Source organism: Vidua macroura, chromosome 11, assembly GCF_024509145.1.
Source record: "Vidua macroura isolate BioBank_ID:100142 chromosome 11, ASM2450914v1, whole genome shotgun sequence".
NCBI classification, from domain to species: domain Eukaryota; kingdom Metazoa; phylum Chordata; class Aves; order Passeriformes; family Viduidae; genus Vidua; species Vidua macroura.
In genome coordinates, this window is record NC_071581.1 from 20,416,493 (window position 1) to 20,432,524 (window position 16,032).

General features: G+C 47.8%; 1 protein-coding gene across 2 annotated transcripts; it reads left to right on the forward strand.

The window, feature by feature from the left end:
• The first annotated feature begins 743 nt into the window (after positions 1–743).
• Positions 744–15,467, forward strand: MTHFSD (methenyltetrahydrofolate synthetase domain containing). 2 transcript variants are annotated; one of them, XM_053987281.1, is made up of 7 exons: positions 744–881; positions 1,716–1,829; positions 3,383–3,496; positions 5,165–5,255; positions 6,019–6,131; positions 6,343–6,468; positions 14,482–15,467. In XM_053987281.1, exons 1-7 carry the CDS (start codon positions 762–764, stop codon positions 14,986–14,988), a joined length of 1,185 nt encoding a protein of 394 aa, XP_053843256.1. In that variant the 5' UTR covers positions 744–761; the 3' UTR covers positions 14,989–15,467. The 2 variants fall into 2 exon arrangements, with proteins under 2 accessions (XP_053843256.1, XP_053843255.1); XM_053987280.1 differs by lacking the exon at positions 1,716–1,829 and adding an exon at positions 1,895–2,008.
• Positions 15,468–16,032: the final 565 nt, after the last annotated feature.

A 16,032-nucleotide genomic window follows, 5' to 3' on the forward strand; every position in this document is an offset into this window, starting at 1 on the left:
CTTCATAAATTTTAGTCGTCTTTTCATCGTTCCCTCCATCCCGCTCTGCTCAGCAGTGTCGGGATTCTCAACCTCCTTTTTTTTTTTTTTTTTTTTTTTTTTTTTGGGTGGTTTTAGTAGAATGCATTAATTCTATAAATAATAAATCGTGCAAACGAGTAATTTACTATGCAATTAAAGGCGAGCAAGAAGTGAACTGGCGGGAAGCCGGCAGAGTGTAGAGGCTGGATATTGTTTTATTCACCACCGGCCGGTTTTAAATGGAAAAGTAATTAATGTGAGGGATTATTTTACAAAAAGCAGGGTGGGATTTTGCCCCCAGCCATAAGACGTGATGGAAAGCCCGTAGTATTTGTATAATGCGGGCGTAAATCTCACATTAATGCGCCAGCACCGCCTTTTTTATGTTTAATTTCAGACATAAATCGGGCCCTGCGCGACCTTCCCTCACGCCGCGCCCCCAACTCCGCCTTCGAGGCCTTTTGAGCCCTCAGCGCCGCCGTAGCCGCCGCGCGCGCAGGAGGGGGCGTGGCCAACGTGGAGGCCCCGCCTTCTGTGCTGGCACAACGAGGGGCGTGGCTTTACTATAATGACGTCATTGCTGTGGTGAGGGCGTGATGGTGACGTCATGATTGAGGCGAGAGTGATGGGCGGGGCGCCGGTGACGTCACGACGCGGCGTAGACGGCGGGCACGCGGGAGGGGCTGTCGGTGACGTCACGGCGGGCGGGTGCGGGCGGCGATGGCGGTGACGTCACGGCGATGGCGGCCCCAGCGGCCTGCTCCAAGTGGGACATCCGGGAGAAGGTGTGGGAGCACCTGGAGGCCTCCGGCCTGGCCGAGTTCCCGCGGCCCGTGCGCGGCCGCATCCCCAACTTCAAGGTACGGCGGCTGCCGGCGCTGGGCCGCCTCCTCCTCCTGCTGCTGCTGCTCCCGCCTCTGCGGCCCGGCCGGGAGGGGCCCCTCAGTGCCCCCCAGTTCCTCCCAGTGCCCCCCAGTTCCCCTCAGTGCCCCCCAGTTCCTCCCAGTGCCCCCCAGTTCCCCTCAGTGCCCCCCAGTTCCTCCCAGTGCCCCCCCGTGCTCCTCAGTTCCCTCCCAGTTCCCCCCCATTGCCCACCAGTTCCCCCCCAGTTTCCCCAGTGCCCCCCAGTACTCTCCAGTTACCCCCCCAGTGCCCTCCCAGTTCCTCCCAGTGCCCCCCAGTTCCTCCCAGTGCCCTCCCAGTTCCTCCCAGTGCTCCTCAGTTCCCACCCAGTGTCCCCCAGTTCCTCCCAGTTCCCCCCAGTGACCCCCAATTCCCCCCCAGTTCCCCACAGTTCCTCCCCAATTCCCCCCAGTGCCCTCCCAGTTCCCCCCAGTACCCCCCAGTTCCCTCCAGTACCTTCCAGTGCCCCCCAGTGCCCCCCCTAGTTCCCCCCAGTTCCTCCCCAGTTCCCCCCAGTGCCCCCCAGCTCCCGGGCCAGCCTCTCCAGCCCCGGCAGGAAAGCAGACAGGGCGGAATTGTCAATTCCCAAGCCCCAGCACAGTTTGAGAGGCCTGGAAATGGGAGCTCCCTCAGCAGGAGCACCGAGTTCCTCTCCCACTTCAGCCCTGTCCAGCCTGGCACGGGACATCTGCAGGCATTACCAGAGAATTAACAGCCCCTCAATTAAAAACCTGTGGAAATCAGAGGGGGAGAGGCTCTGTGAGCTCCTGGGTGCTATTTTCTGTGAGCAGGGCTCCTCCCATGCTGCCACCAGGCTGCTGGGCTTGCAGCAGTTCCAGGCTGCCCGTGCAGTAAAATCCAACCCCGACGCTCCCCAGAGGAACGCCCGCTTCCTGACGCTGCAAGTAAGTGAAAATACCAAAATCCCAATCCAAAATGCTCTGCTCTTGGCTCCCTCCCACCCTCGCAGGGCTCTCTCCAGGCCTGCTGCTCTCTCAGGGAGCTCGATGTGTTCAGCAGAGCGCGGGAGGTGAAGGTGGATCCTGACAAACCTCTGGAAGGTGCCCGGCTGGCGGCTCTGCAGGTACCTGGGCAAGCCCTGAGGAGGAGCTGGGAGGGGGACGGGGCTCACCCCCGGATTGGGGTGACCCCGGGAGGTGCTAAAGTCTCTCCTCCAACCCGTGCCTTCAAGGAAAGACTCAGTAGTCTTCAGCCATCCAGTCTCAAGGCAGTTTATTGCATGTTGTCTCAAGGCACACAGACTCCCTGACATTCTCCCTGACTCCTCTCCCTCTCTGTCTCTCTCTGTCTCTGTCTCTCTCTGTCTCTGTCTCTCTCTCTCTCTGTCTCTGTCTCTCTCTGTCTCTGTCTCTGTCTCTGTCTCTGTCTCTCTCCGTCTCTCCTGCCCAAGGGCTGGTGCCATCTTTTATATCACACATTACCTATTAAATGTTTATAGTTGTTCCCCAATGCCCATCACCTATATTGAACAGTGGCTTTCTACTCTAAACCAATCTGTGAGTGCCAACACCACCAAGAACGTGGAGGACAGGAAGGAGAAAGAAGGAGGACAGGGCATGCCCAAATCCCTCTATCTTAGAACTCCTGACCCCCATGTACAAAACTCAGACCCCTCTGTACAGGGCCTAAACCCCCCTGTACAGCACTCAAAAATCCTTCCTTTCACTTTGTAACTACTTCCATTATAATATCTAAACTTTTGTGATTTCTTGTTCTTCCTGCAAAGTTGGTAAATTGTTCCATGGGTCAAATTCAAAGCCACAGGGGTTTCCAGCTGCCTGCCAGGGTCTCAGAGGCTTCTGCCCTGGGCCTGGAACATCCAGGAGTGTCTGAGGGACACCTTGGGTTCCGACAGGAGGGAACAGCAGAGCCTGGCACTGCATCTTCAAGGGGTTTTATGTGCAGCTCCTTTGTGGATATCACATCAATAGGTGTCTTGGAGTGGATTAGGCTGGGATTTGAAGGGTAATTCAGTTCCAAGCCCCTGCCGTGGCAAGGGACACCTTCCACCATCCCACAGTGGTCCAAGCCCCAGTGTCCACCTTGGCTTGGACATTCCAGGGATCCAGAAGCAGCCACAGCTTCTCTGGGCACCTTCTCTGCCCACCCTCACAGGGAGGAATCTCTCCCTAATATCCCATCTCACTGTGCCCTTTGTCAGTTTGAAACTCTTATCTCATAAAACTCTTTAGAGACACAGCTTTAACAAGGAATTGCCTTTAAAGGTATGTCCTAAAATATCTTCAAATGTCTGTCTTACCTTTTATTTCTTCAATAAACCTTTTTATGGAATTCTCCTGTATTGGAGGAAATTAATCTTACCAGCACTACACAATCGACAGCATCAAAAATTAAATATTTGGCCATGTGGTTTTTACTGTGTGACAACAAAAATATTTCTTCAGTGTTGAATGAACCTTCTCATGTGGTTCCCCAGGCAAGGAAGACTTTGCTGGTTCCCACACCACGTCTGAGGACTGGGCTGTTCAACAGGATTGTTCCTCCTCCTGGTGCCAGCAAGGAGATGCTGAGAAGATGTGCAACATCTCAGGTGGGAATCAGGGATCAGGGAGGGCTGAATTAACTTGTGGCCTGAGGATGGACCAGCTGGAAGTTGGAAAACCTGAAATACCTTCCTGTTAGGATGTTTGTGTACATTGATAATATTGAAATCAGGAGAAAATTCAGTCTTAGGGTTGAAAGGGATTTGAATTGATATTTCTCATGTCTTTTGGAAAATCATGAGTCAGATCTTTCTTCATGCTCCTACATCCTGCAGTTTTGAGCTGCAGAATATTCTAGTGCTCTTAGGTGTTACCAGATGGGAAAGTTGAGGGGTTTTTTTAAGGATACAGCATCCAAGAGCCGTGAATTATGAATTGTGAATTGCATTTGCACGCAGCGAGGCCCGGACACGTGCTGAGGCTCGGTTTCACAGCGCGGTCTCTTGCTGCCCTCTCGTGTTACAATCTCACCGTGCAGCCGAGGGCTTTGGCCAGCCAGCCCTGCAGGTTTTATATCCATCTTCATCTGCCCCGAAAACCCAACTGGGACGGCACTAGAGGGATTTATTCCTCCTTTATCTCCTGCTAAAGGCAATAAAGTTCTGCAGCGACCCCATAAACACTGAGGTTGGAAATGGCTGGTAATTAATAGTGACTTTCTTTGTTGGAAGTTCTATTGCAGTCATTAACTAATTAAGCTGTTCAGGGCTGAAGAGCATTTTTGCAAGAGACCTTTCTCTTGGCCTGCTGTCTGATCTGGGCTCTTACCACCATGTGTCTGGTTTTTCCCCCAGCCCATTAATGAAAAAATGCTGTTGGCAGTTTGTATTTACAAAGCACTGTGCAAACAATCCTCACCACACTGCTGGGAAGTGCCTGCTGGGCATTAGTGCTGATAGTCAGGCACAAATTGCTGAATTCCTGGGGTTTGTGCTCTGCACAGAAAAAGTTTGGCTCTTTATTGTGATTTTTAATATTGTGAATTTATAATTAGCAGCGAGTTGAGTTGGTGTGAGGAGCATTTGCAGTGTGCTGTACACATGCATTGGGAGTGATTGAATCACAAGATGTATTTTTAATAGTTCTAAACCTCTGATATTTAAAAACCCAAGTAAGCATAATTTTTAATTTCTGCAATCTGGACAGAATTTTCATTAAGATGAGAACAGATTGAAGAAGAGTGGGTGGGGTTGAACAGGGAGAGAGAAGAAAAAAAATAATTGTATCACTTTTTGTAACTTCAGATTTTTTTGTGCTGTAGCTGTCTGTGTCTAAATTAACTTTGTGATTTGTATTTCAGAATTAATTGAAGCATTTGTAGTGCTCTGGTATTCCTCAAGTTTTTAGTAGAGTAGGGAAGTGTAAATAGGAAGTGTCACTTGCATTCATTTTTAGGAACAGATTTCCAAAAAAGTGTTTCAAAATTATCAGGTTTTGATCCTAAATAAAAAAAAACCTTGCTTCTAAAAGTGCCCACCTCCCTCAGCCCTCCTTGCAGTGTGCCAAAATTCCTGTCCCTGTAGTAGGGAATCTATTCTAGTTATCCCTGGGGGATAACTTCCCAGACATGGAGAGCTTGGCTAAACATGGAAGAGACACTTGGAAACGTGGGGAGTTACTTGGATTTATCAAAATATCCTGGATTTCTGCCTCAGTTTTGGAAGATTGTGCACTCTGCAAACGTCAAATGCTGGTTTTTTTTTGTTTTCCTGCAGGGTGTAAAAGACTACAGCGTGCCTGTGGGGCTGGATGGGAAAGCACAAGTGGACTTGGTTGTTGTGGGATCAGTGGCTGTCTCTGAAAAAGGTAAGGAAAAACTTCCAGCAGAAAGGTCCCAAGTCCCAACCCAGTGGCAGGAAGGCCACACCACGTGGCAGAGACAGATTTATCCTTGGAGCTGAGTTGTGCTCTTGGGTCTTCTGTGTGTGCCAAATCCCTGCTCCCAGTGCAGGGAATGCCTCAGGATGCAGTGGGCACACAGCAGGGGGCTCAGAGATGTTTTGGCCTTCAGGAAAACTCTCGAGGCAAGCAATTCTTTGTGTTCTAAAGGAACCCAAGCAGACTCCCTGGTCAGAGATCTGCTCTGCTCACACAGGCTCTGTGAAAGGACATGTGTTAGACCTGCTGATTCAGGACCTATCTGGGGATCAGATTTTGCATTTTCAAGTATTTTGGAAACCTGCTGGTGCTGAAAAATTTTCCACTGACTTTATCCCTTGCCTAAAATAACACAGTTTTTATATGTGACCCAAGCTCCTCTTTGCCCACATTAACCTGTGTTGGACGTGAATAGAAGGTTCTAAATACAATTGCTGGATAAACTTCTGCTTTAACTGCATTGAATTTGTTTATTCTGAATAGGAAGCTTCTGGGATCTTTTAGGAGTCATTGAAACTGATGTTTTGTTTCATTTCAGTGCTGATTTCAAGGAAAGCTGCACTCTGTGAGAGATGCTGGTCTGATTTTTTCCAGAGTTACAAATTGCAGACTGCTGGGTTAATTGCACCATTTTAACAACTTTCCACTGTGCTGTTTGTTTTTTTTTTTTCCCCACTTTTCTGTGCTTTAGGCTGGAGAATTGGCAAAGGGGAAGGTTATGCAGACATGGAATATGCAATGATGGTGTCCATGGGAGCAGTGCAGGAGGACACACCTGTGGTTACCATCGTGCACGACTGCCAGGTGAGTTCTGATGTTCAAATGTCCCCTCTCCAGCTGGGAGAGAACTCTGGGACACTTCCTGCTCTGTCTGGAGAGGAGACATGGAATGAAGCTGGTTTGGCATCTTTATTCCCATTGTCTTTGATGGATTTTCATGTGACAAGACACCAGGAATGGGGCACAGCTTTAGGGAATTTGTTTTTAGCTACTTAACCAAATCTCTGCCTTGTAGGTGCTTGACATAGCAGAGGAGCTCCTGGGTGATCATGATTTAACTGTGGATTACATCCTCACTCCAACAAGGACTATCCAGACTAATTGCAAACGACCAAAACCTCAGGGAATAATGTGGCACAAGGCAAGTCCAATCTTCATTCAAGTTAAATCTTAAACCTTTGCTGCTGGTGGCACAAGGCAAGTCCAATCTTCATTCAAGTTAAATCTTAAACCTTTGCTGCTGGTGGCACAAGGCAAGTCCAATCTTCATTCAAGTTAAATCTTAAACCTTTGCTGCTGGTGGCACAAGGCAAGTCCAATCTTCATTCAAGTTAAATCTTAAACCTTTGCTGCTGGTGGCTTGCTAGTACCAAAAACCTGCTGATAAACCCTCCATTTTTATATAGAAACAATTTTTAAAATTAGAAATACTTGGTGAAAGAGCAGATGTGTTTGTCAGGTGAAACAAAACGGCAGCATCTGTGTGCAGAGGGGTTTAAGGGGTAATGGTGAGGAGGAGAGATATTTCCCTACATCTGAGGTTGCTGTTTCAAGAGCTGGAAGTGTCCAAGGCCAGGCTGGATGGGCTTGGAGCAATCTGGGATAGTGGGAGTTCCATCCCAGGGGGGTGGAACTGGTGGGTAGAAGTCTGTGCTTCTCTGGTTGTGAAAGGAGAACACAACCTGCTGCTGGTACATTCCTGTTTGTGCAGTGGATTCACTTTCCAAGGATAAATTTGTGGCTGGAGCTCGTTTTCAGGTGGGAGAACAGGGACTTCAAACATGAATCTCCCTTTATTGGTCGTTCCTCTAGTGTGGATTTGGCCTTTTCCCCCTGCCCAGTGTCAGAAACTTCCTCAGCTTCCCAAATAGTTTCAGGAAAGCCTTGAGTGAATTGTTTTACTGGAGGTTCCTGCTGGGAAAGCTTTTTCTTTGTCGTTGGATTTTCATTTCTAAAATCATCCAGTTAAGAGAGCAGACACAATCCTGCATGAGTGAGTAGAGCAGGAATGCTGAAATGAGGAATTGTGCACCCACATCTTACAGAAACTGAGGAATTTTAAGGGAGTGCTCCCAGGGAAATCAAAAGTTGTTTGTTAAAATTTGCCAACCAGCTAAAAGAGTTAAATTTCTTTAGGTAATGTATCTGCAACAAACAAATTCTAGCCAGGACTATTTTTATTCCAATAGTGGGAGAGCATTTTACCCTGCCTGTGGTTGAGGATTTGAGGTTATAAATAAATAAATAACAGCTCTGTCTGTCCTAGTGCATTTTTTCCATTGAATTATTTTTGAATTGTAATTTTTTTTTAGGATATTATTGAATGTAATTGTGTTGAAGGCCTACCCCTTGTGCCCCATCCATCTTGCCAACATATTTTTGATCAGTTTGTCTGCCTTGGTGTCAGACTTCTCAGTAAGTGGCTTTGCTGACACGTTTTTTTTTGTTTCTTTTTTTGTGCCTTTAGCAGAAACTGATTTTTCTGCAGCTTTCACTGAGAGTGGAGCACAGATTGACCCTTTATTTGTATTTGAGTGTTGATTTAACACCTCTTGTTTGGAGCTGTGTGGATTAAATAGGAATATTGGGGAAGACCAGGGATAATCATCACTTTTCTGTCATTTTGGGACCAGAACAAAGTGTGGTGTCTATATGAAGCAGAAATCACCATGATTCCCCAGGGAAATGAGTGACATTTATTTTGTGTGTGCCTCTGGTGGTACCTGAATGTTCAGCTCTTGCACAGAGGGGTTTGGAGGTGGGAGGTCTGGTTAATCAGCAGGGTGTGAAAAAGGCAGCATTTGATAGGGGCTATTTAAGTGTTTGTCCTTTGGATTTTCCTGGCTACTTCTCCATCATTTTCTCTCCATCCTTTTCTCCTTCAAATCCTGGCTTTGCTAAAAGAGCAAAACTAAATGAAGCAAGAGGCAGTGAGTAAATAAATCATCCACTTCTAAACATGGGCTTTTGTCAACAGAGAGTAGCTTAACTTCATTGTGAAGACTTGTGAGCTGGAAAATACATTGTTAGGAAAATGAAAAAAAGCCGATCCTCGGGGAGCAGGGCTGGCTGAGGCCAGGACAATGTTTAGGAGTTTGAAATCCAGGTGTTTGCAAATATGGGATTACAGCTAAGGATTGCTGTGAGGATGTGCTGCACCCTCAGTTCCAGAGGGAAGGAAGTGCTCACCCAGCAGACAAATCCATGGCTGCATTTTCCTGGAGTGCTCTGGTGTGTTCTGAGCTGTTTAAAGACTTTCAAGGAAGTGGAAGAGCCACAATATCATCAGTACCAAAGAATCATTATCAAGCACTCCAGAAACACTTCTAAATCCACAGTGCTGGGGGGGTGTTTGTGGATCTTTTGTGCCTCTGAGGTCAGAGTTTTGGGACATCAATTTGAGTTACTGGAGGGCAGCAAGAGCTGCTGAGAGCTGAGCACTCTGGAAAACTTTATTTGGATGCCAGTGGAGAATTATTTGGCTTCATCTGTCTTGAAAATCCAACCCATTGTTTCTGGGAACTCTAAATTCATGAAGCTACTTGCTTTCTCATTTAATGTTTTCTATGGGTAACTGTGATCTTTATCTGGGACACTGGCTATTATATTTGTCCCAATTATCAAGTTATTTGTGCTGTGCTTATTATAAATTGAAACTGTACAGACAAATTAAAATATTTGGGTTCATGAAGAGGGAAAGGAGAGTAGTTGGTGGAAAAATCACTATATTTTAGCAAGCATTTCCTTCTGGTTTTGAAATAATTCTTTTGCTGAGAATTTTATAGCAATAGGAAAAGAATTTTCCTGAAATGAAATGAACTCTGGGGGGAATCCCTGTGGCAGAGATGGAAACCCTCTGACAACAAACAGCATTGGGTGTGTGATAGAACATTTGGAAAGGAAGGCTCAAAAAACGCACCCATCCAAGCTGGCAAATCCTTCAGCAGAAGGAAATTGCAGTCAGTGTAGGCAAGGCTTTGTTTTGGTGTGGTTTTTTGGGATGGTGGGGGGCAAGGAATGCTTCCACACATCTCAACACCTTTGCAAAGCTGAGCCTCGCTGCAGAGTCCCCGGCGTGCACGGGTGGCATCCAAGTGTGGGCTGCAGAAGTTTCTCCTGAGGGACACCAGCAGGCTCCACGGGCTGCCAGCTCCCAGAAATACATCCTTGGATTGTGTGCACATATTTGGACATTTTGTGCAAATGAATGATAAAATGTTCAACTGTGCTGGCCTTGCTGCCCCGGCCTTGTCTGTGCCACAAATCCCTGTTTGCTCAGAGCTCCTGGAAACGAGGACACAGCGTGAAAAGAGGACACAGCATGAAAAGTTGGGTCTGTCCCAAGGAGGTTTGGAACAATCTGGGGTCAGAGCCCTCTGAGGATGGGCAGAGATGAGCCTTGCAAACAGCTTTTGCTCACCTGTTTGGAAGGGCTGATGGATCTGCAGCACTGGAGATGTTTGGTGCTGTTTGCAGCCTGCCAGGGCAGCAGCATCAGTGTCCATCTTAAAATCATGGAATGGGTTGGGTTGGAAGGGATTTGAAAGAGAATCTTATTCCAAACCCCTGCACCCCTTCCCAGCTGTCCGAGGGTCTCCAAGCCCTGTCCAACCTGACCTTGGACATTCCCAGGGACCCAGGGGCAGCCACAGCTTCTCTGGGCACCTGTGCCAGGGCCTGCCCACCCTCACAGGGAACAATTCCTTCTCTATATCTAAACTAAATTTTCCTCTCTTCCATCCTGAGGCCATTCCCCTTGTCCTGTCACTGAGGAACAGTCCCTCTCCAGCTTCCTTGTAGCCTGTTCAGATCCTGGAAGGTGCTGGGATGTCTCCAGGCTGAACTCCATCTTTCTCAGCCTGTCCCCACAGGGGAGGTGTCCCAATCCTCCTACCAACTTCGTGGCCTCCTCTGGACTTGATCCAACATTCCATGTTTTTCTGCTGCTGGGGACACCAGAGCTGAACACGGGATTCCAGGTGGGGTCTCACAAGATCCAGGTGTTCCTGTGTCACTGAGATGAGGAGCTGTGGGAAGCAGAGTGAACTAGCAGGATAAGGACAGCCTCCCATCCCATCCCATCCCATCCCATCCCATCCCATCCCATCCCATCCCAGTGTGCCTCACTCCAGGACTGCAGTGCTTCCAGGGAAATGTCAGTGCTGTTTGCCTTGGCCTGGGCTGGCCCAGGGGTCAGCATTGCTCACTCTGACACAGGACAAACACATCCTTCGTTCTCCACAGCAGAATATGGAAAGTGGCTCTGATCAGAGATCTGGGAGAGCAGAGGGTGAGGAGAGCCCTGGTGTTCCAGCAGGGATGCTCAGGAGTCCATTTGCCACCACATTTTGGGATCAATCCAGGTAGCCATGGATGCTGTGGGTTAAGTGCTGGGAGATTTGTGTTGGCACTCAGCATCCAGGACTTTTTCCCTCAGGTTTCTGTCAGAAAGGGGCCACATTTCCCTCCTCAGCTCCTTTCCCAGTAATTGTGTGCCAGAAGAATTTATCCAGCCTGCTGTCCTCTTTCCCCAAGGCTCTCCCAGCCATGGCAGGGATTATTAAATGATTAATTGCCTTTGGTGGAGTTATTTTTAACCCACATCACTTCAGAGTTTATGGCACAGACCCACAAGCACTTCTTTTGGCCAACCCCAGAGGGCTGAAGTGTGGAATTGGTCTGGGAATTGGTGGCCAGGGGATGACAGGGAACTTGAGCTTTGGTTTCACTAGAAAAGCTAAATCCCAACACTCAATCCAAAGTTTCAAAACATCAGTAAATGGTTTGGCTTTAAAGGGATGGGGGAAGCATCCAGTGCTGGCTTTGCCCATGTTCACATAGATGGATCAACCAGACTTGGGCTGGGATGTCCCTTCAATTCTGGTTTGGCCAAAAGCAGTAGGTAGGGACAGGAATAGGGATAAGCAAGGCTAGAGAGGACTGGCCAGCCAGCACAGCACCCAGAAGTGTGCAGCTTGTTTGAAAGAGAGGAGGAATATCTTTGGCCTCCCTCCACATGGAAATAAATCCTTGCAATCCTCCCCAGCTCACAGGACAAAAGGAACTTTTTGCATGATTGTAATTAGCAACACATTGTGCTATCACAGGGTTCTTTTGTTTGCTCTTTTGCAACAGAGCAGAACAAGCTTTTTCCTCTCCCTTGCCACCCACTGCCCCCTTTGCCCTTTTAGTTCTCACCCCCAAAACCCCAAAAACCCAATGGATTTGTTTGTTGAATTGAAACCCCAAATCAAGTTTCTGCCTTTCCATGGAATAGAAGTGGGAGAAAACAGGGACAGGTTTAGAAGGTTTGACCCAGCTGAAATATTCTCCTGGAGCCCAGAGAAAAAAAGCCCTCAAGGTAAATCCTCTGTGCCTCTTGTGACAAGAGGGTGTCAGCTGACAGTGTCAGAATTTGCCTAATGTTTTTTACAAATCTTTGCTAATACAAAAAAATAGAAGTCTTAAATCAGCTGCCTTTGTTGCTTTGCTGAAGGTCTGTTGCTGTTGTGTTTGCACAGGGCTGGATTTTGAGGGAATGACAGAATCACTTCATGGTGGTGTTTGATCAGAACTTTAAAGAAAATCGTTCATAGCCCTTACAAAAATCCCAGAATTGTTGAGGTTGGAAAACACCTCCAAAATCATCAAGTCCAACCTGTGACTGATCCCCGACCAGACAACTGAGTGCCATATCCTCTCTTTCCATAAACACCTCCAGGGATGAGGACTCCACCACCTCCCTGGGCAGTAATTCCAATGTCTAATCCCCCTTTCTGTAGAGAAATTCCTCCTAAAACATAAATGCTGTTGTCACTGCATCTTCCTGAGGTTGCCAGGAGCCTGAAACAGTAGCTCCCAGAGCTGCAGTCTGATGCCAAACTCTACTTAGTGAGAGGAGATGCCTGGTGGAAGTCTCTTAGACATGCTGTTCACTGGATTATCTAAATCCTGCCCTTGGATTGTCCTTGAAAGCCTGGGAATTCCAGGGTTTATCCTCTCAGTGTCCATCTCTGATTGCCCTCATCTCCAAAGCCCTGAGGGTTTGCCCTTGGTAGCATTTCCCTTTCTGACCCAACACCCAACCCGTGCCTTGGCAACTGAGTTTAATTTCAGGATGAAAGGAACTGTTCTTGGATTGTGCTTTAGGGCCAGGAGTGATTGGTTGCATGAGAACAGAAAAATGTTTTTCCTGTTTGGTTTAATTAGCATAGAGCTTACATTTCACATCCAAATTTGACAGAGGACAACAAACGTTCTTAATTGTTGGCCAGTACAAGCAAAGAGAGATCCTTCAGCCCTTGGTTTGATGTTGTATCACTCAGGGAAGGGCAGCTTGCTGTCAAACACAGCACTTGGAATTCCTGGCTGAGAAAAACAAATCAGCCCCAGAATCCACAGAGTAATAACTCTGTAAAATGTGGAAATGCTCTGCACCTTTCTGTGTGGAGGCTCCTGGGGCAAGTCCCCAGAGCAAGTCCTTGCTGTTTGATGTTGTGTTAGCAGAACTAGCAAAAGCTTTATGGAAATCATGTTTTTATTTAGTTCCAGCCTGAAATAAATCCTGCCTGTTTGCTTTTCAGAAGATTAAGAGAATTCTGTTGAGTGACTTGCCTGTCACCTCATCCTGACATTGCTCCCACCCTGCCTTGGCTTTTCCTCGAGTCACTTCAGAGCTGAGCTCCTGTCCCCAGAGAGCTGAGCTTGATGTTGTGCAGATCCAGGCTGGCTGTGACTGTAGGAGCAGGAATTCAGAGGCTCTGGGGTGGCTGAGGTCTGAGCTGGGAGCTCTGCAGGCGTGTGCTAGCTGGGATGTACTGGTGCTGCTCCAGTCCAGCCTGCTGAGGGTGGTGGCCCTCTCACATTCTGGGCTACTAGCCTGGGTCTCTGCTAGCTCAGGCATTGCTTCCCCAGGCTCTGTTTTGCTCCCTACATTTCAGCATTGGAGCTGGTGTTGATGGATGTTGGACTTGTCCAGCAGCCAAGCAGGAATTCCTCCTCCTTCCAAGCTCAGTGTGCAAGCCAAGAGCTCGACCACATTAGCTGGGGAACCAGTGCATTTCCTGCCAGTGTCTGAGTGCAGCCTGGGGCATCTCATGCCTCACATGGATGGGGTTCAGCTGTTGAGAGGAAGAGCTCTTGCAGAAAAGCTCTTTGGGAGCAGGGCATGGATGCATGGAAGGAAGGAAGGAAGGAATAACGGGCTCTCAGTGTGAAGCGCAGTGTCCGAGCGCTTCCGTTCCCTGCCCCAGCCCAGCAGATCCATGTGGGATCTGAGGAGCTGTGGGTGGTGTGGGAGGTCGGATGGCACAGAGGGGATGTGCCCCAAGCAGGGGACGTGCCTCCAGCTGGCCCCACATCCACAGGAACCCTGCTCCAAGGCACGCTCCTGCTGCAGCTTCCACCATTGTGTGACCCAGCCCATGGGATATCCTGTTCTGGGGGAAAAGAGCACCAGGAGCTCTGCAGAATGGAAGTGTCTGATGGATTGGGATGGATTCTGCCAGGCCAGGGATTGTGTAGGGTTCTGCCAGGGTAGGGATTGTGTAGGATTCTGCCAGGGCAGGGAATTGTATAGGATTCTGCCAGAACAGGGATTGTGTAGGATTCTGCCAGGGTAGGGATTGTGTAGGATTCTGCCAGGCCAGGGGATTGTGTAGGATTCTGCCAGGGTAGGGATTGTGTAGGATTCTGCCAGGCCAGGGATTGTGTAGGATTCTGCCAGGGTAGGGATTGTGTAGGATTCTGCCAGGGCAGGGATTGTGTAGGATTCTGCCAGGGCAGGAGCACAGGCTCTCAGTCAAAGCAAACACAGAGGGAAAACAAGGAAAATGCAGATCTGAAGGCACTCGGATAAATAAATGTCAAATTGGAATAGTCCTGACTTTGGTTGGGATTTGCCTGCTGGATCCATGTTGTGCTGCTCCCTTCAAGAGCCACTAATGTTTATTTTTGTCCTGCAGTGTGTATTTAGGGAGACTTCCCAATCAGAGCAGCAATTAGGAACATTTGGAATGCTCTGGCACTCTGTGTGGCAGCAGGATAATAAGGCTCCTCTCTTTTTATGGCACAAACGAGCCCTGATGCTCATCATCTTTTTCTGGAAGGCAAGAAATCCTTTTATAATAATTATATCCATCTTCCTCCTTTTTAGGTCAGCTCTGAGATGCTGGGAAAAATCCCCATCCTAAAGACTCTTCGTTGCAGGGAGAAGCAGGCTGGCAAGGATGTCACCCTCCAAGATGAACACCCAGCCCTGGCAAACACCAAGAGAGCAGCAGTTTCAAACAAGAAGGTGATGGCTGCAAATCCCCAAGCACAGGCTGCTCCAGGCTCAGCTCCAGTGGGACAGGAAAGTGATCCTGTAAATCCCAAATTAGAGGGATCTGACACAATCACCACTGTGTTCGTGGGGAACTTGCCTGGCAGCCTGAGAGTGAGCGAGCTGAAAAGTGCCCTGAGGGAATTGCAGGTGGTTCCTGTTGGCTTGAAGTGGCAGGGAGCACAGCACAGGGCTTTCCTGGACTACAGGGATCAGGGAGCTGCACACAGAGCTGTGTCCTCCTTGCAAGGCCTGAGCCTTGGGGGCAACGCTCTGAGAGTGGAGCTGGCCAAAAGCCAGAGGAACAAAGGGCAAGGAGGAACCAATGGTCACAAATGAGTATGGAGGAGAAAAAAAAAAAAAAAAACACACAAAAAAAGGTGTTTTCACTGTTTTGTGAGAAGCCAACCTGAAGTTTAAAGGTTTTTTTGTAACCCTCAGGTTTAACAGAATCAAATTTCTGCACAAACTCTCCTCACTTCTGCACTCAGACATGCAAAGGTTTATCCCCACAGGTGACAGAGGAGCCATTTCTCTATAAATAATTGCCCACAAAGTACCCACACTCTGGTTTTGGTGCTGTTTGGTGTTTTTGTTAAGCCTTAAAAGCTTAAAGCTTAAAGCCCTGCCCCTTAGCACCTGCAGCACAGTGGCTCCAGTCAGTCATTAAGGTTAGACCTGCCCCTTTAGACCTGTCAGGTTAAAAGCCAGCAGCAGGAAATCTGTCCTAAGGGTGACAGTTCTCTTTACTGAAAAATGGGCTTTGCCTGTTGGAAGTTTTCAATTTATTTTTTATAAAAATGACCAGGGAGAGAGAGTTTTTTCTTTTTTGTGCCTTGAGGAGTGGCTGTGGAAACACTGGTTTAGTTCTAGCTCTAGTAAGAGCTGGTGGGAAAGATGGGAACCCTTTTCTCAGCTTTTTGCTAAATCACCCCCTGGTAAACCTTAGGAAAGCAAATCCCAGTTTTCTCTGCTTTTCTGATGGATCAGATAATTATAAAATTATAATTTTATAATTTATCTATATAATTTTATAATTAGCTGCTTTTCCTGAGTGTCTCTTCTAATGGGATGTGATTCCTTTGCCTTTGTGATATAACATTAATAATAATAATTTATTATAATCATAATTTACAATATTATTTATAATTATTTATATTATTATTGTTGTTGTTGTTGTAGTGGAAATGAAAAGCAGGCACACCATGGTCAGAACTTGTTGGTGCTTAGTCTGGCGTGGAATTCTTTGGGAATTTGCTGGAGATTGATGCTTTGTCAGCATCCCTGATGCTCTTCCACATCATCAGAGAGGAGGGTGAGACATCACCACCCAACTTCTCCAGGTGAAAGTGCTCCCAGGCACTGTCCTGGACATGAACATTC

What these genes read in the sequence shown, in the direction of transcription:
- MTHFSD (XM_053987281.1), top strand. Translation starts at nt 762, where the DNA reads ATGGCGGCCCCAGCGGCCTGCTCCAAGTGGGACATCCGGGAGAAGGTG. An exon ending in GCCGCATCCCCAACTTCAAG is followed by an intron (nt 882 to 1,715) that starts GTACGGCGGCTG and finishes TTCTGTGAGCAG; the next exon opens with GGCTCCTCCCATGCTGCCAC. An exon ending in CCATCGTGCACGACTGCCAG is followed by an intron (nt 6,132 to 6,342) that starts GTGAGTTCTGAT and finishes TCTGCCTTGTAG; the next exon opens with GTGCTTGACATAGCAGAGGA.